General features: G+C 31.5%; 1 protein-coding gene across 2 annotated transcripts in view; it reads left to right on the forward strand.

The window, feature by feature from the left end:
• The window catches only part of LOC118184692 (next to BRCA1 gene 1 protein-like), an 81049-nt gene extending 56782 nt beyond the window's left edge, over positions 1-24267 (forward strand). For both annotated transcript variants that reach the window (XM_035354407.2, XM_035354408.2), the window contains 9 exons: positions 5488-5617; positions 12075-12368; positions 12458-12599; positions 14404-14484; positions 16147-16305; positions 18046-18467; positions 20024-20130; positions 21535-21649; positions 23782-24267. In XM_035354407.2, the coding sequence (XP_035210298.1) occupies positions 5488-5617; positions 12075-12368; positions 12458-12599; positions 14404-14484; positions 16147-16305; positions 18046-18467; positions 20024-20130; positions 21535-21649; positions 23782-24042 (1711 nt within the window). In that variant the 3' untranslated portion in view covers positions 24043-24267. The remainder of the gene's footprint in view (positions 1-5487; positions 5618-12074; positions 12369-12457; positions 12600-14403; positions 14485-16146; positions 16306-18045; positions 18468-20023; positions 20131-21534; positions 21650-23781) is intronic.
• The last annotated feature ends 2467 nt before the right edge of the window (positions 24268-26734 follow it).

Genomic DNA, 26734 nt, shown 5'->3' on the forward strand with positions numbered 1-26734 from the left:
GAATAATAAATAATAATTATTATATTCAAATTATTTTTCATCATTGAAAGTACTATTTACAGAAATTTAAAATTGTTATTTATGGACATTCTTCTATTTACAGATGATTTTTACATGCAGTATGGAAAAGAATCCCAGAATGGAAATGGATAGCAGTCCAATAAATTAAAATCAATACAACGTCATTTTTCCTCTTCGATTTACCACATCTTCAATACGATGAGGCATTGATGATACCAAAGACTGACATAATGTTGAATCAGACTGCATGAGTTGCCAAGATGACATTGCGGCATCCCACAGCTCGTCTGCATTTCGTATGCCTCTGTAATTGATAGTCATTTTCAGACGAGACCAAACGTTCTCAATGGGGTTCAGATCTGCTCCTTTGCTTGGCCATGGCATGAGGCAGAAAGTTTGCTGATCCAACCATTCTTTGACGAGGCTAGAACGATAAATGAGGGATTTATCATGTTGAAAATAAAATAGCCCGTCAAAGAAATGGTTGTCCAACACTTCTGGCATCATGATATGTTCAAGAATGTCGCGATAGAGAGTTGCATCCAGCTTGCCTTTAATTCTGTGTAGAGTTCCAAGTCTGTTAGCAGACATGCAACCTCACACAGAAATCGAAAATCGGCCACTTTTTTTGACATTCTGAAAATATAAGGGATTGGAACGCTGACCTGGAGGTCTCCAAACCCTTATACGCCCAGAATAATCAGACTGGATGCAGCTTTCATCGCTGAACAGAACATTACCCCATTCAGAAACTCCCCAACTAGAAAACTGATTACAAAAGTTCAGTCTCTCCTGAATATGAAGATTAGTCAAAGCAGGCTTACGAACTGCAAATTTGCTGTGGAAATTTTTCTCATGCAGTCTGTTTCTCACTGTTTGATCGGAAACCTGCAAAGAAACAAATACATTTGTTAAATTCTTAAATTATTTAAAAATTTTCGTAAATTTCTTCTCAATTATAATCTAATTTTCTTTTTACTTTCTTCTACGGAGTATAAACTGAATATTGTAATCATAAAAAATTGCCTGAGCACACTTTATTTCAAAGAAACCTTTTTAATTTCAACGGTGTTATTATTCGTTTCTGTTTCAATGAAAAATTTCGTAGATTCAGCGTTCCAAAAATTTTCGTAGAAGTTGAAATTATATATATATATATATATATATATATATAACTGCTATAACATCTAGTTGTGCACCTCCCTTTCTTATTGCAGTCAGTCAAACATGTATATGTGTGTGGGGGGGATAATAAATTAAAACCACAGCACATAGCTAAATAATTCTTCCTGGGAGAGAGGCAAAAGCGGAAAGGAATCATACAGGAATGGAATGGCAGAATGTATTTTCAGGAATATAGATGATGGCACAGCAATGGTTTCTTGTTTCGACGCACATTCATGGAAGAATTGGCAAGAGATCCTATTATTCAAATCCTTTTTATTTTAGCAGAATAATAATTTTGTTCAAAATAGTATTGGAGTATAGTAATGACATTAAAACAGTAAACGTATTGAGTACCTATCGCACTATAGATATACTTTTCTGACAAAAGTATATCTGCATGATAATACAACTTTGGAACAACATTTATAATCGTCATGAAAAAAATAAAATTATAAGAAGTTTGACTCCCGTATGGCAAAAATTGATATTAAGTTTCAAAATTTGCAACTTTAGATGTTATTTTCAGTTTACCTTGAGAAATCGTTTAACTAGCTTAGAATAATTCCAGGAAATAATTTTAAGTGAAGTGCAACAAAAAATTTTCATAATTTAGCACGCCATACAAGGAAGTCATGCGATGCATACATCAGATTTTCTAATGCAGCAGTTTTTAATGTAAAATGGAGAGATTATTATAATGAGTGATAACAAATATTTTCGGAAACTGACAGCTGAGAGAAAGAGTCCTGCAATGCGTCAACAAAATAATCACTATCATAGCTAAAACATTATTAATTATTTCTAACTTAGAGTAAATTATTTAAAAGTTTAATTAAACAGTAATTAATATTCCAGATGAAATAATTGAAAATAAATAATTGCATATCTTTCAGTTAATGCAAAGTACTGTAATACAGTTTGCTTATTATAATGTAATGTATAGTTGTATAACGTACTGGTAATCCAAGATCTTCAACTATTTCTTTTGCATTTACCGTTGGCTTATGCTGAACAGCATTTACAATGCCTTCCTCCTCATACAGGTCCAGTTTTCTGTGTTGGCCACTCCCTTTCAGTGGTGCCTAGGCTCTGATATCTAAATTCAAATATCAAAACGATAATGTTTTTGTTTTTTAGATAACATAAAAATTATAAATGTATGATATTCTAAACATTCTAATCGAATATCGCACTCAAGATTTAAAGCATACTTGTAAAAAAACTTTTGGGAAGCGCATTAAATTATAAAATTGTGATTTCTTTTTACTTTGAACTTAACTTTTTAAAAATAATTAGAAATGGTCTGTTAATTGATACGAATAATCATTTTACATTTTAGCTTTAGCTGCGTACATAAAGTAAAAATGCAAAAACTGGCAAATTATGCACTTTTAAATAATAATAATATTAAAGTGTGTGAATAACTACACATTAATATTTGAAAAGAGTCAAAGCATAGTTTTTTAGTTTAAAAACTTCTTATATTTTTAAACATAACAATAAAGTGTTGCAGCTTTCCTATAAAAATTCGAACAGAATATTATCATACGTATTTTAAAATTTAAGATAATGTGACGAGATTTTGGAAAAGGAGGCAGAAAAATTTTTTGAAAATTTTAATTCATTCTATGTAAAATTTCAATTTTTTTAAAATGTTTTTCTACTCCACTAAGCCATATTAAACTTTGGGCAATTGACAGCATTTGAATCTTTTCAAATATTATCGTTATTAGTATTATTTAAGTTTTCATCTATTTATTAATTTGCTAGTGCTTGCACGAATTATTGAAATTGCTACGCCTGAAGTGGATGAGGCAAATCATAAATATTAAATTATATTTTTTGCTTACTAGGCAAAACAATTTTCGTGCATGTGTTGAAACGCATATATTAGGTGAAGTAAGCAGCTATTATGTTTATTTAATTAAAGCAGCACAAAAACATGTCAAATCTAGTGCTAAAGAATGTGTTAATATAAAAATACTTACTTGCTGCACAAACGATGAATTCTACTTTTAGAAATGCCAGTAATTTCGGCGATTTGCCTAAGAGATTTTCCACATTGGAAATGTCCAAGAACTATTCCAACATCCTGCTTGCTTAAAGACATTGTCAAAATGAACATCAAACCAAAGTTCTCAGTTTTAGACAACTCGATTTAAACAAAGTTAAATTAAAGTAGCAGACGATAAAGCGCCGAAGATAAAAATTTACTCTTACAAATATTTTTTTAAAACAAGAAAGAAAGAGAGAAATTAAAAAAATAGTTAAAAATTTGAGTAATATCATCTATAATTAAAAAAAATAGCTTTTCATATAGTATTAATAAATATTTATTACGCATCACTGAGGAAAACAATTTCATATAATTAATTCTCCATAAAATTTTACTTGAAATTTAAGGTTAAAAATAGCTGTGGCCGTTCACTGTAACAAAAATCCATAGATCACTTTTGGCGTTATTATCGCTCAAAAAAAAGGATGCCAAATTTCAAAACGCGAAAATATGTAAATTCGTGTATATCTTAGAAAATTTTGAATAAAAAAGTCTAATTTTTTGCAGGTATGCTTAGAAATACACCTACTTTAAAATGATGGTAAAAATTTTATAGGTTATAATTCAAAATTTTTTTCGAAAAATTTATAAAAATTATTTAAAAATATAAATTTAAAAAATAGAACACAAAAAATAGGTAAATTTTATTTGGAATGAACCTAAATTTCGAAATGTGAAAGGAAAAATCAAAAAAGTTTAATAAAAAAAGAGATATAAATAAATATTTGCCAAATTCAATTAACATTGAGGAGCTAATATTTTAAAAACTACTCGTACGATTTTTACAAAACTTGGTATTCTGGCATAATTTGAGTCGTAGAATCGAAATACGGAAAAAAAATTGGTATGTTTATTCAGAAAAAAGGCCAATTTTGTGTCAAAATACCTATGTTAAAATAGTGCTATATATAAATCTAATATATATCCTAAGTCGCGCTTTCGAGACGTGAAGAACGCAATTTGAATTTCGTGAATCGCCCCAGTAGAACGAGAGATATAGCACTGTCCCCGCCTTTTTTTTTTGGAGCATACATATTTATTGACTGAATTTAAGATGTTTAAGTTGTTTGAGTCAATCATATTAGCTAATGTTCGCTAAACGAATTCAAATTTATTGGAGACTGCTAGTGAGTTTTAATACTTTCACTGTTAAATAAGATACCAGTTTTCAGATCTAAGCATTTTGAGGTAACTTATAAATAATTCTTATTTAATATCTTAAATGGAATGGTACATCGCCACCACTGTTCTATACTTTTAATTAAATAGTACGGCACATCAAAGAAAACAGTAATTGTCATTTTTGTAATTGGAGGGTTGAGACAGCATGTCAAAAGACATCCTAGAGATGTTCAGTTGAGTTGAGTTGAGGTTGTGATGGCTCTATGCAAGGGGTGTTTTTATGCATGAATTTCTCATTTATCTGGTTTGCTCTTTGTTGATACGCCTTATCTTTTATAAAAATAACTGCCAGATTAGTTACTGCATCATAGATGGCGTTCTTATATATACACAGCATACAGTGTCATTAAGTAGAGCATACAATTTCGAGGACTTTTAATTCGAGCTGTCACAGTATCTTCTGCAGAGATGTACAAATTAGTATAATAGCTTAAATGAAAATCTAACTCATACCAGTACAGTGTGAGTACTAAAAGTGTTGTGTTTTAGAATATTATTGGACTCCTCCGTCTTCTTTCCAGATTTTCACATGCATTTAATTACAAAGAACAGTGCAATGAACCACTCGGCTGCTTTCTAGTTTGCATGGTGGTGATTTTATTCCAACCCATATATTATTGAATCCATCTTAAATGTGCTTCTCTGGCTTTGATGTTTTAAAGGAACACAGACTCGTGGCATACATACATTTCTTTCATAAGTAGTGTTTGCCATATGCAGAGTTGCCAATTCTCCCAATTTCCCCCCGCCAACCTGATTTGCGACATATTTCTCCAGACTTTGTTTTATTCTTAAAATTTCTCAGGATTTTTATGTAGCTTTGTTATTTGCACCCAAAATAGGGGTTTTTGGCATCTGAAAGCACTTGTTTTCTCTCTAGATACATTTAAAAGAAAATCAAAATCATTTCATTAGTAAGATATGGTTTCATTAGTAATATTTTCATATTGGAACAAAATATTTGGGAATATAAGCATTATTGTTTTTTTGTGAATGCAAACGATGTGCTTTACCTGTAATAATTTTTATAAATGCTAATATTTTGTTTTTTCCCCCTTAAGGCTGTATGCAGCAAAATTTATATGTGACAAAACTGTGCCAGATGGGACTGTTCTTGCACCATCTACAGAATTTGAAAAAAGTTGGAAAGTCATAAACAGTGGAACTAGAGTTTGGACCCATGCAACAAAGGTAGCTTTAAAATTTTTGATTTATAAATATCTTTCACTCTGTTCTGTTTTAAAGTGTTATTTTCAGAAAGATTATGAATAATATATAATCATTATTTCTTATCAGAAAAAGGTAACTATTCCATTAATGGGGCAGCAGTCATCACCAGGTGTAATGTTTTTAAGTACAGTCAGTATTAAGCAGTGCATTCAAGTTGCATTGTTGCTCGAAAATATGTTACAGTACAAAGTCTGAGATCCAGACTTTGAGATTTCGGCAGTTCCAAATTTGAGATTTTTCTGGATATTAGATCAGCAGTTTTAATCTGCAGGGTTTTCCAAATTAAACTTCCCCAACTCAGAGGCCTGTGCAGAGTGTTGTATGGGTCATAATGTGATGAAGCTCGAGATTTATTACACACAAAAAAATTAGTGCAAGAAATTGCCAATAGGTAGCGCTGTAACACTAGTAATGTGCATATTGCAGCAACGTGATTTGCAAAAAAAAAAAAAAAAGCTTCTGCGCAACATATCCAAAAGACGAGCCCTACAAAAGTGGAAGATAGGCCTTGCACAGGCAGTTGTTTCCAGCTCGCTGATGCACAGTGGCGACTTTGAAAGACAAAGCTCTGTTAGTGAAACTTTTCTACCAGAATGACGAGAACTCCTGTGATGCGATAAGAGCATTCCGTCGGCTGAAGATCTTACGCCGAGAACCAATGACACCACGTGCTCTACGAGACATGATGAAGAAGTTCAAAAGAACGGGACAGCTGGGAATTTTACCAGGTAGAGGACGACAGGTTGTGGAATCTGCATGTGTAGAAGACGCTGCTTTGGTGGTCGTGGACCCCACTAGCCAATCACCACATGGTGTTGTCAGTGTGCCAACTGTTTCTCGTGCTGTTGATATGCCCTATACGACCGTCTGGCGTGTGATGTGTCGAATCCTCGGTTATTTTCCTTACAAAACCCATAGTCATCATCAGTTGTCCGACGGGGATCCTGTAGTTCGGGAAACATTTGCGTTGCAGTTACTTGCTAGAATGGAAGTCGAGGCTGCTTGGCCGTGGAACATCCTTAGGACAGATGAGGCCCATTTTCACCTGAATGGTCAAGTGAATATGCACAACTGCCGCATTTGGGCAAGTGAAAACCCGCGCGCGATCCATCAAGTGCCCTTGAACCCTCCAAAGCTCCCTGGTGCACTTTCACTGCAACATTCGTCATTGGGCCTTATTTTTTTGAAGAGGTGACTCCAACAGGGTTCAAAACCTGCTCTGTCACAGGAAAACGGTATCAGGACATGTTGACAATGTTTGTGATACCTGAACTGCACGGCCACGATATTTATGCAGGATGGTGCACCTTCCCATATTCTTCGTGGCGTTCAACAGGTGTTACGGGCAACTTTTACCGATGCACGTGTGATCAGCTGCTGTTTCCCTACAGCTTGGCCTCCCCGCTCGCCTGATCTCACGTCTTGCGACTTTTGGTTATGGGGATTCTTGAGGGATCGGGTCTTCCGAGAACACCCAGCAACCTTGGCACATCTGAAAGATGCAATTATTCGACATGTTCGTGGAATTAATGTGGACTTACTGCGTTTCGCTGTGGAACACACTTCTTTGCGAATGAAAAGAGTTGTGGAGAACCACGGCATACATATAGAACATCTGTAGAATGTCTTGTTGATCTGCAGTGCCACCTATCGGCAACTTCTTGTACTAATTTTTTGTGTTTAATAAATCTTGAGAGCATGATCTGAAGTGTCTGTTTTTTAAAATTTCATCACATTATGACCCATACAACACTCTGCACAGGCCTCTGAGTTGGGGAAGTTTAATTTGGATAACCCTGTAGTAAGATGACATGCCAGAATTATAAAATTAAAAATATGAAATAGTTGTTTATGAAATAATGGAACATTTTTGGAATCAAAATTATATATATAAAAGGAAATGAGAAGAGAAATTGTAGTTAGCTCGCCATTGTGCTTATATTGAACTTTTCTTAAGTGTAGGTTATTTAAGTTGCTTCATTTTTTTGGGGAGAGGGCACAATGCTTGATATATTTAAGAAAATATATTTTCTTTTTAATTCTGTAGACATAATTTCTTGTTCAGTTACAAAACTGTTTTTCAAGTCCTGTAATTGCCATATTAAGATTTCCCACTAAATTGTCAGATGAAATTTTTTTGTTCTGAACAATCTATCACTTTCTTCACTATTAGTAGTGAAATTTTCTGGAATTAGAATTGTGATAGCCATCTGTTTGTTGATTGGGGCATTGCTATCGCTGTGAAAAACATCTGTTACATAATTGTCATTTATTACCTTCACATATTTTTCACAAATTCCATTAATTGGAAAACTTTGCTTTTTTACTATATCTGAAAGATCTTCAAATTCACAGTTATTATTGTAAAGCTTAGCAAGGATCTGCTATACACTGTTGGTGATGTATAACGAGATTGGTAAAAAAGAAATGTTGTCTGCTAAATTTCGTCTTGCATGCTGAATTATATAAAATGCTAAATTATTTATGTCATATTATTATATTTGTTATATTGTGCTAAATTATATTAGTTATTATACTCGCACCTATTTTCTGCTTTTTGCACATGATTAAGGCTTACTTGAGCAGTGAATGAATAAATTCCCTCATATACTTCAGGCTTATCCTGGGCTAGCGCTAGACATTTTGTGGCCTGTTGCCTCTCTGTGAGTCCTAAGTTCTGCTTCTAAAAATTTTGCTTCCCAGTGCCTTTACTGAATTTAAAAATTTTGCTGTCCCTTAATTTTATTGCTTGACAGTTTTGTACATTCTAAAAATTTTGCTTGCTCTAAATTCTGTTCCTGGTATGGCCATGCCAGCTTTGGTACTGGTGTGCTGGTCCTCCACTAATCTGAATAATATTTATTTATTCTTAATTCAAAGAGCAGTAAATGTAATCTTTTGGCAGAGTATCATTTACAAAATCTATTTTTTTTTTTTTTTTTTTTTTTTTTAATATATATGGAAAGAAATTTGTATTAAATTTCTTCTAGTCAACACACACAACGTTTTGCAGGGAGTTAGTTCAAGTCTGTAATCACTGCTGTCATAATGTCAACATAAAAGATTCCCATGCTGTTTAGTATTTAGTTATTAATGTTTTTTAAAAAATATTAAGCCATTGCTGCACGAGTCATTTCTCAGGCTGCCATGTGACAAGTGACGAAAGCAGAAAATAATAAATAATGATTCATCCGGGTATGTTTCAGATACTTGTCAAGCATAAAAGCTACTAGAGCAAAATCATATGTTAATAAATTATTGTTTCTTCAATATGGAGGTATTTTATTTCTGAAATTATCCGGATTCTCCATGTGTTTTTTTATTAGGGAAAAATATTAAATGCATATGTGTAAAGCATTAAAAGCTTTAAAAGAAAAAAAAAAAAAAAAAGATTGTTGGTGATCCAGAGGTCAGAATTTTAAATCATTTTGAATATTAGATGTCAGGGCTTTGGACATCTGATATCTTAAATTAATATCTAAAAGCTCAATCTCGTACATGAATATGTGAGGGGAAAAAAAGAGTTTTCCGAAGTGAATGATGTGCAGTTCTTCTTTTGGCATGTTTATTGGTTGCTATACATATTGGCACTGTGTTAGCAGTAAACCATAAATATATTTTATGTTTTTTGAATATGTTCAGAATGCTTATTTTGAATGCATTGTATGCTTATTTTGAATATGTTCAGAATGGATAAATAATTTTTGCCTGAGAGAATTGAATGGGATATTCTTCACTGTTTAACAGCTGCTAGATCATCAATCCATTGGGTTCTTTCTTAAAAAAGTTATCTATGGGCAAATAAAAATACACTGAGTCTCAATATTTGCCGTGGTATGTGGTTTAAGGATGTTGTCATTGGCATGCTTGCATCCTGATCTGTTAGTGGAAAATATCTAGAAAATTTGAAATAATATACTGCTGGTCATCAAAATTACAACACCAGGAAGGAATGATCTGACAAACATCAAAATCACATGAAAGGAAGAGATTGGGATTTGCAAATGATTAGTATTTCAGCACATTTAGAAGACACAAGAGGGATAAACAACATCTGAAGCACTGCATTAAAAAAAAAAATTTGTAGTGGATTTTTTATTCGGAAAGTGCTTTGTAAGGTTGGAGTTTGCTCAGAATATCGTGTTATGCCTCAAATACGAAGAGGAAAGGCTCACCAGCAAGTTTTGAAATTTGATAGAATATTATTGTATTGTAGTTGATTATTGTTCTGCGATACTGCCGGTCGCACTGGTCGACATCCAACTACTGTCATGCAAATATGGAATCAGTGGATTGCTGAGGGTCATGCTGAATGGCATGCAGGATCTCAACGCCCTCCCATGACTAACACGAGAGAGGACAGACATATTGTGAGGTCAGCCCTACAAAACCGTATGACCACATCACAGACCATTAATCAGGAAATGGGCATGTTTACAGTGTGCACTTTCAGAAAGGTGACCAGTGCACCAAGCGACAAAGCTGGGTACAGTATTCTGTTGGCCGTATACATATCCGAGGAGACCATATGTTGCCTGCTTGAATTCAGTATCACCATAGGGGCACTGAACCTGGTGTGATTGTTTGGGCAGCCACTGAGTACACGACACGCACATCTCTAGTTCGGATCGGCAGTAATTTGAGCTGCCCAAATGGATACATTTTCTGACATCTTACGTTCAGTGGTTGTGCCCTGTCTTCAAGCCCCCAAACACCATATTACAACAAGCTAATGCAAGATCACATGTTGCACGTCATTTTCTGACCTTCCTCGATACCCAGGGTATTTGATTGGCTGCACGGTCTCCAGACCTGTCCCCCATTGAAAACATCTGATCATGGGTTGCTGAGATACTTGCCTGCCACTCCTCTCCAGCTAATAAGGTTGAGGCATTTTGCCCTATAGCCTTGAAGCAGCATGGAATGAGTTGCCCATTTCTGTCATCCATGCCTAATGGGCTAAGGGCCAGTTTAGCTGCCAGGGGTTGCAGCTGTTTCTACTAATTTTGCACCTCTGTAAACCTTCAAATGCTTACAAATTTAATCATTTTGTCTTCATGCCATACTGTTTACGTACAATAAATATCTTTTTTGTATTTGCTTTCCTTCATGGTGTTGCAATTTTAATGGCCAGCAGTTTTATATATATATATATATGTAATAATAAAATTCCATAATCAAGAATACACTTAAAATTCTAACTGTATGTTCTTTTCATTTTTAATGGCATCATTCTCTTATTTGAAAGTACGTGGAATTAAATCCACAGCCCCGTAGTCAAGTTGTTTTTCCCGCCTTTTCTACACGTACAGTTATACAATGTTCTGGAAGTATTTAAAAGCGAACTGGATTGGCTGATGAGGCTGACATGATTTCTTGGAAGCTCCGCCTTTCCAGAGGCTATAAAAAGACTCGCAAAAGGAATATCGGAGCTTTTTCTTAAATATCACGATGCAATAAACTTCATACAAAAAGTTATTAGTAATTCTTTTGATTTACTCTGGATATCTGATTTTTGTAACTGCTATTTCTCCTGAATAATAATAAATGGATCCTGTTTTTTAAACTTATCGTCTGATTATTTAAGCTATGACTACATTTATGATTCTTCAACAATCTATTTATTCCTGACAAAAGCTGATACATCACATATATATATATATATATGTAAAATAAAATCTAGGAGTGGAGAATATAGTAAGTACTCAACAGAAGGGAAGCAGTTGTGCCATAAATACAATTTTTCTCCTGGCTAACTGAGATTTCTGCAGGTCATTTTTCAAACACCTGTTTGCTAGGGAGTCGGCCACCATAATCAGTAATAATGTATTGAATGACACTGTGTTGATGCTGTCCAGGATCACGCTTTCAACCCTTGAGGCAAGGCTGGCATTATGTATTGTTCTGCTTAGTGCAGTCTCTATGGATAGCAAATTCTGCTATCCAGTACCACCCAAAATTCTAAAAATTCTGCTGCTTAGTGCCTCTGTTAAATGGCAAAATTTTGTGAACCTTAATTTTTGCTTCTTGATATTATCCTAAATTCTAAAAATTTTGATTTTCCGTAATTGAGCTGCTTGGTAAGTTGCAGCTGCACTGTTTTTAAAGCTGGCTCTGTTGGGGGCCATAACATTCGACCATTTGACCTAAACAATAAGTGAATACCCACTGTTGCCATGCCTATGTGTTATCTTACTAGATTTAAAATGGTTTAAAACTTGGCATCTCCAAAGTCCTGACATATCTGTCTCTCAAACTTTCTATTGTAGTACATTAAAAGTATTTGAAAATATGCTGGAAAATTTAAAAAATTAAAAAAGGGAAATAATTGACCAGTCTTTGATGAATTTATATTTATTATATTTTTATCTCATTTATTAATGCGAAGCTTGTTTTTAATTTTTGAAAATCTTTTTAGTTACAACTTATCCAAGGCTCAGCAGATCTTGTTCCAACTCATGAGCAAGTGGATGTTCCCCATCTTAAGCCAGGAGAGGAAGGGATAGTTTCTGTTAATTTTACAACTCCTTCTACACCTGGTGTATATAGAAGTCACTGGAACTTCTGTCACAAGAGTCGTCCATTTGGAGATATTGTTTGGTGTCATATTATTGTAAAATCAGGAAAAGAAGAAAATGCTAAAACTACAGAAAGTGAAGATTTGCAAGGAAAATCAGATAATGTGCTGTGCTTAGATATTCATTGCGATCAGGTATGGGAATTTTTTACACTGTAACTTTAAGGTGTGCTTTTTCTGCTGGATGTACTGCAGTCAGTATATATATTTGCTACATTTTGTAGGATGTGGATGATCAGAGAAAGGAAATAACATCCATTGCACAAGTTTTAACTGCAGTGAAAGAAAAGCATGATAGAGGAAACATAGTGCCCAGGAAACTAGCTGTTAGTTCTCACACTGCAACTCCTAATAATACTCCATTTGGTAAATTGCATTTTCTCATTGCATTATGTATTTAAAAAAAAGTCGTCTTAAAAATTATTAAATTGTAGTTTTTTTTTTTTTTTTTTGTTTGTTTGTTTGTTTTTGTTATTTATGTGTTATCCTTCGAGTACTGTTTTCCAAATTGTATATAGTGAAATTATATAACTATAAAAAATATTCAGAAAAAAGATGGTGAATGGTTGGAATTATTAATTTAGGAAATAAATGTTACCTTTTAACTTTTCACTGATGTTACTTTCTGTGCAAGATGCTGAGTCCATTGAACATTCTTAGTGGCATGATTGCTTTTATCTTGTCATTAGATTTTCTGTCACTTATTATTCACATTTTGTTTTTATATGTTCTTTGATGGTCTAAATATTATTCTAATGCATGGAAGGTTGTGAAAACAAGCAATAAAATAAGTCATGTACCAATAACGGTGGCCTTATGAATGGTGGACATACCAATGATGAGCTATCATTTACTCAATATTTGTTAGCTAGTTTATACATATCTAGCTAATAAACATTATTTAAATGGTAACTGGTCATTGGTAGGTCCAAAAATCTCTTCTGCTCAAGAGGTTAAGAAACAGCGGCATGTATATCTTTTTTTTTTTTTTTTTTGTGTGTAAAATTATTCTGTGTCTGTGGGTTGTTTGTCAGATAGCAGCATTATTTAGAACATTTTTAGATATTTTGTGATATTGTCGTAAAATTTTACTTTTGCTATTTTTCTCCAATTTTTTTTTAATATTGTGTCATTCGTAATTGTTTGACAATAAATACAAAGGAAGCAATACAAAAATATAAAAAAGTTTCATTTAATCATATAAACACCATCTTATTTAATGACTTTTTGCCGTCTCTTTGGCAGATAGAAAATTCCCTTTTTTAAAAAAAAGTTATTAGATTTAGTGGTAAAAAAGTTACCGACATGCTGTTTGACAAACTTCAAAGAAATAAACTCTTGGATGCTCAGAGAATTTTAAAGTGATATGAAGGGATGAAAATCTGAGGCTGCAAAATCTGTTGAAAAAGTGGCTCAAACATCCCAGCTATACTGAACAAGTCTTTGTGCTTATCTCATGACCTTTTTTGTGTAACCTTATTTATAATAATATCTCATCTCCAGTAATCAGATGTGTTTCGAAAAGGAAACTTCTTTATCACTTTTCAGTAAAATATCACATTCTGAAACTTCAGCAATCATATTTTGCTGTGTTAAAATATCACTCATACATACCATTTGTACCCATAAATCATACAGGTAGTCCTCTTCACATGAATATATAACGATCATATTTTGGAATATTTAGTCTGTCTGATTCTTCTTAAACTGTATAACATGGATTTTCAGTAGTAGCTGCTTTTCTTCTGTTTACAGAGGATGGCCATTGAGATCGTATATCACCTTTGAGGCTGAAATTTCCATGCCTAAACTTCCCAAACCACCTTCAAACTGAGTCATTGGAAAACTGTTTGCCCATAAACAAAAACTAAATTCTTAACGGCTAAATAAAAGGCTGACTGCATTCTCCCTCTGAAATTCCTCCTTAGGGAAGAATCTAGTTTGATTATTTAAAATTATCCCTAGGTTGAGAATCTAGTTTGACTATTTAAATGTATGATTTTTTTTTTAATTGAGACCATTTGAATTTAAACTTGGTGATAACTTGATTGTTCATTATGTTTTATGTACCGTTATTCAATAGAAGATTGACATCAGAATTTTATAGTTAATAGTTAAATTTTTGAAATAGTTACATTGTTTATGCCATGTTAATTTTTTATTATTACAGATTTAACTCCTCCAAAATCTCCTGATCATCATGAGTCTGTCAAAGAATTACAAGAGGCCCTAATAGATAAGCCTGGCAACGGTATGAACAAATTATTGTATAAAACATTTTCCGCATGATACTTTCAGTTAAGATAATTTACACACACACACTCTCATGCATATATAGAAGAGAGCACACATGAATTAAAAGATTCCAGTTCAGAAATAAGCACATTTTATTATTTTAGTCTAATAGTCTAAAATAATAATTCAGTCTTGTATGTTAAAACAACGTATACAAACCTATGCGTAGTTTTAACAGTAATAATTTTATAACTGAAGAAAGTTTTCTACTTATTGACGATAGTGTATTAATATATTATGAAAAATTCAGCTTAGATCACCTAGTCATAATCAAAAATCTATTGCTAAACTGGTCCATTTCCCAGATGTAGAGAATATAAGTTATGGATCCCTGCTTCTCTCCGAATGAAAATATGTTGAAAATCACTGGTTAAGTTGAATTGGTGGAACTTAACTGCAAAGCGAAGATGCTTGGTTTAAAGTCATTCTCTGCACCATGCTATGTATGTTGTATGCAGAAGTAAATAGGATGTAAATAGATGAAATCTTGAGAGTTCCAGTTGTTGCTGTAAATTTTTATATGGTGCCTACATATTTTAATCAGCCTATTTTAAGTAGTAACTTAATAAATGAATCTTCAAAACTGGAGTCTCAAAGATACCCACATGTATACCGCTGTCTTAATTTGAATCATTTTTTACATTGCAGAACTCTATTTTGCTGTGAATGAAATGTACGATTGGCATAACCTCAGCGCTCAGCAAGTGTTAACTATAGTACTCTAACAGAGCACTGAAATGCTACACATTAATTTTGACACTTTTTTAACCCAAAATTTTAACAGAATCATTGTCGTAAGATTGTGTTTCACTCGAATTGTTCACCTTTTCTGGGGGTGTATTTTCGTAAAAATCTCTCCGCAGGTAATTGACAAAAATTGCGAAATTTTCTTATTTTTGAACACCAGTCAGTGTATTAGGCAATCTCCATATGAGTCAGCTCCTTGTGTGGGCAGCAGGATAACTTCAAGAAAAAGTTTTTGGGAAATTGGATGTTCAGATTTTAAAATTTATTAATAAATTTATAATGAAAATTTGCATATTTCCGTTTTAAGAAAATTTGATGCAGTGGAAGTAGCATTTTTAATTATAATTTTCAGAACAATAACACGATCATTGACAGCTTGAATTTAATATTATTTCATTATCTTGTTTTTGATTATGATCTACTTATGTAAATTCATTCCCAAATTTAAAAGTAATCAATCATATAATAAAATAATGTAGTACCTGAACTGCTATTACCTCATATATATTGTTAAATGAATTTTGTTAAATATGTTAAATTGTATCCGTATAAGGTTACTTGTTCTCTGAATTTGTTAAAGAGAAGACAATCATTTCAAGTCAGTATACACAATTGTTGTAAAAACCTAGGTTAAAAAAAGCTGTAGGAAAAACATTCTTGCTCTTTTCCTCTTTTTAGATTGGAAAAATTCGACTATAATAGTAATAAATGTGTAATTAGATTGCTAATTACCAATTATATCAGTATCTTTAGAAATTATAGTATTGTTAAGCGTTCTATGTATGAAAAATCTCATAATGCGTGTGTGCCAGTATAATTTGCATGCTTGAATGTTACATTTTTATGCATTTAATAATTTGCTTTTGTTTAGATTCTGACAATGAAGATGGATGCAGTATTGTAAGTTTAAGCAGTTCTGAATCTGACACTGAATTTGTTGTCATTCCTATGCCAAAATGCTTTAATTTATCAGAATCCATAGTTTCACAGCACATTCCACATTTGGCTCAGTATCTACATACAGAAACAGGTATTTATGATTATTAGTTTTTACATGAATTATGTCATGGTACTTATTATGTATACTGTTTTGTAAAATGATTGTTCATAAAATATATATATGTAAAAATTATGAGGGTAGTAATATAACAGTTTAAAATTAAGAATGTGTGTACGTTTATTGTTCTTAAAATCTTTCCCTTATTGTTCAACTAGAGCTAATAAATTAAATTGATTTTAAAATATATTTATTGTTATTTTATATACAAACAAATAATTATATTGTTTTTAATGCAAATAAATCGAGTAAATTTGATAAAAAAATTTTAAGTCATTAGAGCTAGAATGTGTTTGGTATTTAAAAAAAAAGTATCAATGGCAAATATGGGTTGAAATGTGAAATTGGGAAAGGTGTAAACTTTTTTATTTTTGTCAATGCAGTGCATGTTTGTATGTGGGTATTTTATTGCTTCATTAAGTCTGAACTTTCTGATGTTGAATCAAGCTCGGAAGAAAATTTTTGGAGCCTTGAATTCATTTTTACTTCCTTGTACGAAGTAAAAAGGAAATACTGTAATCGCAAAAAGTTTCAGGCAGCATATTTCAACGAAAATATCCATTTTGATTGCTACCGAATGCAATTTAACGATGTTTTTGCATGATATCGGTACGTAAGGACTGAATAAAAGACTCATTTCCTCCAAAAAAAAATTATAAAACTGCTTTAAAATTAATTCTGAAGAGAATTTTCGTGGCTTCTGTACGAACGTATGTATCTTGCATAACTCAAAAACCAGTAGCCTCAGAACGTTGAAATTTTGTATATAGGACTGCTATAACATGTAGATGTGCACCTCGTATTTTGGTTGCAATCGGCCGCATCAAATATATATAAATATATTTATATATATATCCACTTTGCTACCCGGCTCAGTGATTTCAGTTTCTTTACTCTTATATGTTTGTAAATTGTACATTTTTAGCTTTAAAAATTATTTAATTATGTTGTTTTTATCTTCCGGTTAAGGTTTTTATGCCTTTAGTAAATCTGTGTGCAGTGTTTTTAAAATTATCAACAATTTTAAAGTTGTTTAAGTGCCGCTAAGCCTTTTTTCTGACGGCGGCCATTGATTGTTTACATTTGAAACAGCAGACTAGTGGATTTGTTCCCAATCTAGAGAAACTCAGCTTCGCAACAACAAAGATAACGCTTTTATTTATTATTGCCAATTAAATCATGCTTAATCCTTTCTGGAATTTTTTGAGGAAATAAGTGTTTAAGATTTACTTCGTAAATTTTAATATAGATATTTTGAGTTTTTATGTATTTTTGCCTTCTCACGAAGTGAGAACTGAATTAATTGAATGAGAAATACTCAATTGTCTGTGAAAAATTGTTTCTTTTTTGTTTTGTTTGCTTAATTTTTTTTATACATCATTCTAGCTTTATTATAGTATTTGAATAGAACATGTGGCAACGATTAGATATTTCTATTCTTTAAATGATATAAATTTTGTGCATTATGAGTTATAATATGAACAAAATATAATACTGTTAAGTGAATCTAGCGCCAGAGTGTCGCTATGGTAAACAAATACTAGAGTGAATTTTAAAGAATGCATTTATTCTATTGTGGTTTATGCGCTGTCGGTGAAGTAGATTTAATTCAATCCAATAAGTTTAAATGAAATGTAAGAGAAATGCATATAATTTAATATTCCGTACAAGGAAGTCATGTACACATCAGATTTTTTCTTTTTAATTCTGCAGGTGCTGACCAAAGCAAAAAACTTGAAAGAGTAAAATTAGTGCCAGTAGAAAGTCTACAACAGAATATCATCAAAAAGTCAGAAACTGTTTCCCAAGAAACTGGAGTTCCTGAGTTATCGGAGCATACTGATGAAGTCATCTTAACAGTGGCAGAAAATGGTGTAGAGACAGAAAAAAAAATCAACATTTCTCATGTATCTGCCGATGGCTCTTCATCAGAAGTCAGCATTATTGAAAGTGGAGATAATAGTCCAATAGTAGAAGACGTAATGCCTACTATTGATTCAATCAACATAGCTGTATCAAATGATGTTATTCGTTCAAAGTCTGATATTGTATATGAAGTGAAATACCCAGTACCTGAAGTTTTCAAAGATGATACTCAGCTTGCAGAGAAGTCTAATAAAGTTGCACAAACTGAGGTATGTTTTTTGTGTATGAGATTCGTATTTTAACTCTCAACTGGAAAAAACTTTAAGCGTGAATTAAAAGCAGCCTACGTGATGTCTGATATATTATATTGAACTGGTTTCGTATGAAACATGACTTGAAATAAGTATGGTTTAAGATGGATATAAATAGCTTAAATATATAGAATCCCATTTTGAAATATTACTTTTTCATTACAGTAATCGTGATAGTTCTAATTATATTCTGTAGAATTAAGAATTTTAATCTCTCATTGCATCATCATTATCATCATATAATGATGATATTCATCATATATCATATATATATATATAGTATATACAGTGAAAAGTCGTTAATCCGGACTCGTCGGGACTTCGGCGATTCCGGATTATCAATCATCAGTTTAAATCTAGTAAGATGGCATGCAGAAATTACAAAATTAAAAATATGAAACCGTAATTTATGAAATAAAGAACAATTATGGGTATCAAAATTTACAAAAAAAAAAAAAAAAAAAAGCTTTAATATTTATTTGTTTACTTTATTAAACATTTCTTTCAATGTAAGTTGTTTAAGTTGCTTCGTTTTATGTGATAATATTTTCTCTTTAATTCTATAAATAGACATAATTTCTTCTTCAGTTACAAAGTTCCGGTGTTCAAGTCCTATAATTGCTGTGTCGAGAATACCGACTAATTTGTCAATCGAAATTTTTTCGTTTTCAATAACCTCTGTTACTTTCTTCACTATCCGAAGCGAATTATAATGACGAGGAACTTGTTTTAAATCATATCAAAGACGGAGAACATCAAGATGAAATACTAAATTTAGTAAGGAATTATAAGCCAAATAAAATAAAAACATCTGCCTTGAAAATAAGGATAGTGCTAACAGATCAACTTCCAATTCATTGCGCGCCGCGGCGTTCCCCCCGCCGAGCAGCGTGAAAGTGATAAACAGATTTCGGATTTCGAAACATACTTTCGCTTTATATCCTTTACATATTAGCAAATATATATCGGAAATTCTTTTTGATATAATCGAAAGTTCAAGCTTACTTTTATAAAATTGCTCTAACAGTCTGCAAAAAATAATAAGCCGGATCCAATTCGAAGATTAAGGAACAACAATGTGCAACATTAACTGAATTAGATAATTTTAGCTTAGCTTATACTGTCCGTTATACATTAAACGTGCATGCGCATACGCGCATATTCACAGTGGTAAAGGTCTTACGCGCACACGTAAACGCCTATGCGCATGCGATGCATGCGCAGAAAGTTTGTAGCTTTGAGGTCCGAATTAATGACTTTTGACTGTATATATATTTACTAATAATGAATTTCAGGTTTTGGTCTTTGTAAAAAATAAGTTCTAAATTTCTTACTTTATGTCTATATATATATATATGAAAGGAAATATCGGTTTACGCTTAAGAAGGTTTCACAATTTTTTATACTTATTTTTGCGTGTTGTAAATAACACTATTTTAAAATTATATATTACTATTGTGAGAAATTTTGGTTCTTATCTATTAACATCTGATAGACAAAAATAATTTATTTAGGAATCCACATCTGATATTTTGTATAATGCAAGTTTTCCAAAATTTCCTGTGGAAGGTATAACCAGTGAATACGAACCAATGCTTACCTCTAATGCCTGCGAGGAAAGGTAAGAGCATTTATAATTTGTTATTGATGTATACAGCTGTTTGTTATATGTTATGATGTCCTAATTATACTAGTGCTTAGAATGTATCTCTCATATCATAACAGTGCATTAAAAATTAGAGTAATTCAGATTTATATATTAATATTGTATTAAAATTTAGTTCTGTATTGGCGTTCAGTGTATGTTCTGTATACATTCAAAATGCAGGCTAAAAAGAATCTCTGTGCTTGGTGTTGAAAATATGTGGTGTTGAATGGCATAGCTAGTTTGCAGACATGAAAGCAAAATATATCCTCCTGTATTTTTAACTGTCTGAGGGGCCTGTTAGATAATAGCTGCTATTTTATGTTTATTGTTATTTAAAATACTTTGCCATTTTAATTTTTTTCTTAAATATGTAGATATCCCATTTAATAAGAGGTTAAATATCCAATTTAATAAGAGGCAGAAGTAAAACAATAATAACCATCTTGTCCTTCTCATTTTAACTCATTCTGTGCTGCTATTTACTACTATTATGGGCTTAACAAGTACATTTCAAAACCAGGCATAAAAGAAAGAATCAACATAAAGTTATTAGTGTAAAAAAAGTCACAAATCTTCTTTAAAATGTGTGGAACTATAATTATAAAATATAATTTTTGAATTTAATGGTAATTACTTAATAAGTTTTACGAAGTTAATTTTAATTTCAAATTTGTTTTTAAATTATATTAAATGTTTAGATTATGCTTAATTTTGTTCTTGGAATTGGTATTGCAGAAGTAAAGTTCACGCATACATATTGCTTTAATTTATTCAATTCTGATTTGCATAATTTGACAATTTTTTTCATTGCTAGTACTTAAAAATCCTTAAAAGTACTTCATTTCTGTGTACAAATGCTGTGAGGTCCATTTTCTTATCTGAGGAATATTTTGCCCATAGAACTGCCATTATCTGCAAAAATATAAAGCGATCTCTGAATTATTTCTGCAGTGAATGCAGCTTTGTTTGAATTAACTTTTGCTTCAAAGTGAAATTTTGCGCTTTTCATATATGCTCACATAAAAGTAATAAATTGACCAATTAGAAATGAGTTCAATATAATAATTTAAAATATGCATGCAAAATTATTGGAAGAATTTGGAAATTCTTACTGAAAGTGTGTTTATCTTTGATGGCATTCATTATTCATGTATTTACAAAAGTTTTTCATTGCCAAATATTGATGGAATTAAAGACAGTTACATTTTCCATTGTTTTATTTCCTTATACATTAAAAATATTTTTAGGTTTCTATACTAATGTTAGAATGAAAGTAGTAGTTTCAGTCGCATATAAAATTCTTGAAGTCATAATTTAAATATGCTGTTTTAGTGATCATTATGCACCATAATGCTGAGATTAAGTATTTTCCTTTAGGACCATTCAAGTGCTGCCTGAAGGACTTGTGACTGGTGCTCTAAGTGCTGCTGCCTCTGTGTACAATACTGCCCGTGCCGTGATATCTACAATGCAACAGCCACGGAATGAAAGGGTAAATTTTTTATATGCTTGTATAATTTTGAAATTTACCCACTGAGATTAAAATAGCAGATAAATATATGGAAATCTAAGGAGAATGCTGTTAGAATCCTTGGAACTTACCTTTTGAAATATTGTTCAAGTCTTTGGCTATAGTGTGCTATTAAACGGATGACTTTTGAGGTGAGATTTTAGAATTATTTTACAAGAGAAAATATTTTTGAGATGGCAAATAAAGTGTGATACTTTTCTTTGCTAGAATTTGCTTGATGAAATTATAATTCTGTAACAGCACTTTGTCATGCTGCAGAAACGAGTACGATCGATTGAGCTTTTTTCAAGCCGAGTGTGCTAAATTTTTTTCAGAAGTATGTCTGTGATGTTCTGCATATGTGTGGGTTTTTTCATCATTTACTTATATGACTCGTAAATAAGATATGGATATATATATATTGTGTGTGTAATATAGATGTAGAGAAGTTGCTTGTGTAGGTTGATATTGAAGCATATGTAGAAGATCCATAATGAGGTAGTTCACATAGGTAGATTTAAACATTAAATTTTGTTTCAATCAACATTTGCAGCCTCAGTTAACTGAGGTGCTTTAACTGATACATGACTTGTGCCTGTGCTAAAACATAATGTATTATTAATAGCATTATGGTAAGCAGTACAGCAGCATCTAGCTTGGCTGAGGAGCAGAAGCAAAGTTAAATGTTTTCAGCTTGAAATCTTAAATTTAGAGCAGATTAATTTCGATTTTCATTTCGATTCGATGATAAATAAATCTCTAAAATTATTATTAGCTGAAGCTTATGTAAGTTATTTTCATCAGAATGTTATTTAAATGTCATATAATATGGATTAATATAGAAATGACACAGTCCAGAGAGGTTTATTATAAGCAGATTACTGTTTTTAGACTATATGAAAAATACCCAAATTAAAATGAATTTAGGTATTATAAATTTTATTTACATGCTTTTTATCTTGCATACACACATATATATATATTATTCAAATAATTGAAAAAGAAAATGTAAAGCGAACTGGTAATTAGACGAAAGACCTATCTGGTCTCAAAAACTTTTGTGCATAATGCTGCAAAAAGATTTGAAAGAATAGTAGTAGGTAGGAACATTGCAGCAGTCTTGCTGAAAAGTTACCAGGAGCTGTAGCTCCACGAAATGTTGTAACATAGTACTACATAAACAATAAGAAATTTGCCTGGTAAAACTGGAAAAACGGTATAAGTGCGATAAAACTGCCAAATTTTAGTGCTGGAAGACTTGCTACTGCTCGAAAAAAATTTAATTAATCTGACCGTTGTGGAATGTGAAAAGATAACTCACATGAAAAAAAGATGGACGGAAAAAATAAATTTATATATTAGGAAGTTACAAAAAACATGGAGTATAAATGTCAATATATAAAAAGCCTATACAAAAAATTAAAATTAAAAATATATAATATGCTAATACATAAAAATTAAAATAAAAATAATAAAGACACAAAAAGCATAAAAAAAAATCAAAATTAAAAAAAATATAATAAAGACACAAAAAGCATCAAAAACTAGCTACAAAAACAATAATTAAATAGCGGAAAAATGGTATATTAGCCTACTCGTACTCTCAGTTGGCTTTTCAAGGGATAAAAACTGTTCTACGAAATAGGCTAAATACCATTATGCGTTTCGCCGAAACGGACCATTGAAGCTACACGTATATATATATATAGAAAAAGCGTGCAGATTTAATAAAAGAATTATCATTTTTCTGGCTTTCTAGCTGCATAATGTACATAATTCTTTACATATAAAATATATGTATTTTTCTGCATGTGCTGAAGAACATTTTGTCAATATAATGAAAAAGTATGTCTTGTAGTATAAATTATGTTAAAAAAAGTATATTTCCTCTTTGAATTGTGTAATCTTCATTGAATTAAAGTCCGATATTAAAAAAATAATAATCTTTTATATGCATTATAATAAGTCTGTTTGGCATACAGGGGATGGGAGACCATTTATGTAATTAAGTTATTCCAATTAATCGAACACTTATATAATATTTTAGTAAATCTATATAGAGCAGAACTCCATTTCATATGCTAATAATTTTCTTCTTTTTAAAACAAAAATAGGATCATTGCTTGTCTCAAGAACTACCACCTAATGCAGATGCACGACTTGGCCCTTCTAGAGCTGAAAACTATCACTCAGCAACTTTGAATCCAATCCATCAACTTGTAGAAATGGGATTTTGCAACAGAGAGCAAAATGAACAGTTATTGGAAAAGCACAAGGGGGATGTTGCCTTAGTTGTTGCTGAGCTAGTGAACTTAAATGATAATGACTGGTATGCATCTCGCCATGCTTCATCACCTTCTGCAAGCTTTGATTAGAGGTGTGTGAAAACCAAATACAAGATATCTCTGTAAAACAGCTGTGTCAGTTATGGTGTATCATTTATAAATAATTCTTTTTTCCTTTTGAGGTAGAATTTTTTCATGTCCATTAATTATGCTGTTTTTGTTATAATTTAACATTGTTTATCGCTCTAATTATAGTCAGCAATCTTTTTCTGTGTGCTTAGAAATGTGTAAAATAAAATTTTAATAAAAATGTAATTCGTATTTTTGTTTCAAATTGAAATTGGATTTATGTTACAAATAATAGTGTACACGTAGAGAACAACCACCTCTGAATGTTGGAAGTTTGTATTTGATTGGGCATATTATTGGGGGGGGGATTGTATTTACTTGAAAATGAAACCCTCTCGAATATGAAGTTCTCTATACATGGAAATAAAAATATAAAATTCTCCTTAGGATACATTTAAGAAAGTAAAAATTAACGTTTGTCTGGGAGTATTTCTGCGAAAAAGAATCTTTTTCTTATCCTTTCCTTCGGAATTTCTTTGTATAACAGAACCATTAGCTGTGGCCCAAGGATAGAAAATGTTACCTGTTTATTTTCAGGTAGCCAGTGTAGTAGATGCAGGCCTGAACTGAAATCATATGCATTGAAATCGTTAGATGTGGTTATTAAAACATATTTATCTCCAGTCTGCCACCATTTGTCAAAGTTAAAGATTTCAATTTTAATCAATAAACTTAACTATTTAAAAGCAATGTGTTGTTACATTCTGAAATAAAATATTTTTATCTTCTAAATGCCAGCCTGTTGCCATATAGTAAAATGTAAGATATTAAAACTTTTAAATTTAATCTTATCAACTAACTCATTGGTTTCAAAGCAATAACTGTAGTTCTTAATATTTTTTCGATTGTTTAATATGATTGATATAAATAAATATGCATTTAAATAACAAAATGTCTAATGAGATTATTATATAATTTAAATAACAAAATGTCTTATTAGTCTAATGAGAAATAAAAAATATTTTTGCAGAATTACACTTAACTGTTAAATCATTTTATATTTTTTCCATCGTGTGATAACTGTTTCAAGCGGCAAGTGTCATAAATAACAAAAGTGATGAGAATATCCTTGTGTTAAGTGCCATATACCATGGAGTTTTTAGAATAAACAAGGGATAAAAGGCATACATACAGTATTTAATTTTTTGGAGTAATTTGAACATCCTGACTGTTGGCTATATTGTACATATTCATCTATATATTTTGAAAACTTATTCATTAATACTTCGTGTTAGAATGAATTTTTCACAAGTAAAAAAATAGTGATCTACTTTTTCAAAACTTTTTTTGAAAGGGCATGTTAAAAGTTGTAAATATCCAGGACTGAGTAATTGTGTGCCTGACTGGGGAATTTTCCACAAGTAAAAAAATAATGATCTACTTTTTCAAAACTTTTTTTGAAAGGGCATGTTAAAAGTTGTAAATATCCAGGACTGAGTAATTGTGTGCCCGACTGGGTATAGTCAAAAATAATTTACGAGATTTTCTAGCACCTAACAGAATAATTTAGATAGAATAATGTCCCATGCTTTGCTGAGGGACAATTTTCCCCTACAACCTCGAATTATTTCAAATTTATAAATAGCCTTTGGTTAAGTTACCAATCAGTAGATGGCACCACCAAAATGAATAATGTTTAGGTTATGTTAGTGTCAGTTTTTCTTTACACAAGGTCGATTCACATTGTTTGCATTTTCTTTAGTGATATTTTATGCTGCTGTGGAATACATTCAAATATCGAATGATAAAAGTGAATATGAATATTGTGGTGGGTTAAATACTGAGCAAGATTTAGATGTTAGTGAGAATGAATCACCTAGCAAAGACTGAGACATTCCCTTACCATGTTTTCGCATGTATCACAGTCCCACTGCTATAAATTGTTTTCAACTATATTGTTTATAACTTATCAAATATGATTCCATAAGCAAATTGTCTTTTTTTAATGTAGTATAGTTGCCTTTCCCGACTTAACTTGGATTTTTTAAAAATTTATTTTGATTATTAACTTATATAATATTTTGATTATAACTTCGATTTAAAAAAAAAAAAAATTGTTAGCTTTTTTTTTTTTACACAAAAAGTTCCATTTATATTTTGAATGGAACTTTTAGTTAAAGTATTATATTCTTCATGCAGTCTGGCAAGTAGCGTGTTTTGACTAGTATTAACCTGTTAACTGACTTGCTATTCAGTTTGACGTAAGATCTTTAGCTTACCTTTTGGATTAGAATCATTATTAAATAACAAACTCAATCAAAACCAACAACTTTCTTTTGAATAAGTAATTTTATCATGGATGCATAACTCCGAGTCAAGTTTTATTGAAAAGTTTTATTTAATAAGCATTGTATTTTATATTCCTATAAGCTACTGAGGTTATGGTAAAAGCATTAACTTTACAAGATGAGTTTACTATTTCTATCTAATTTGATTCTAGATATAATCATTTCGTATTAAATGCAGTGCATTGTATGTTTTCAAATTCAGCAAAGGATTTTTTTTAGTTCTGCGAGCAGTGATATACAGTGGATAGTAACTATTACCTTACAAAAATGACTGTTTTTGATACTTCAAGCTTTCTGTAATGAGGAATCCTTTTTAACTATTTTTATATGAAAGAAATGCATGTACTTAAAAACAAACAAGATCA

The sequence above is a fragment of the Stegodyphus dumicola genome, chromosome 8, assembly GCF_044657685.1.
Source record: "Stegodyphus dumicola isolate Sdum_Otavi_A_Nest chromosome 8, ASM4465768v1".
Classification (NCBI taxonomy): Eukaryota; Metazoa; Arthropoda; class Arachnida; order Araneae; family Eresidae; genus Stegodyphus; species Stegodyphus dumicola.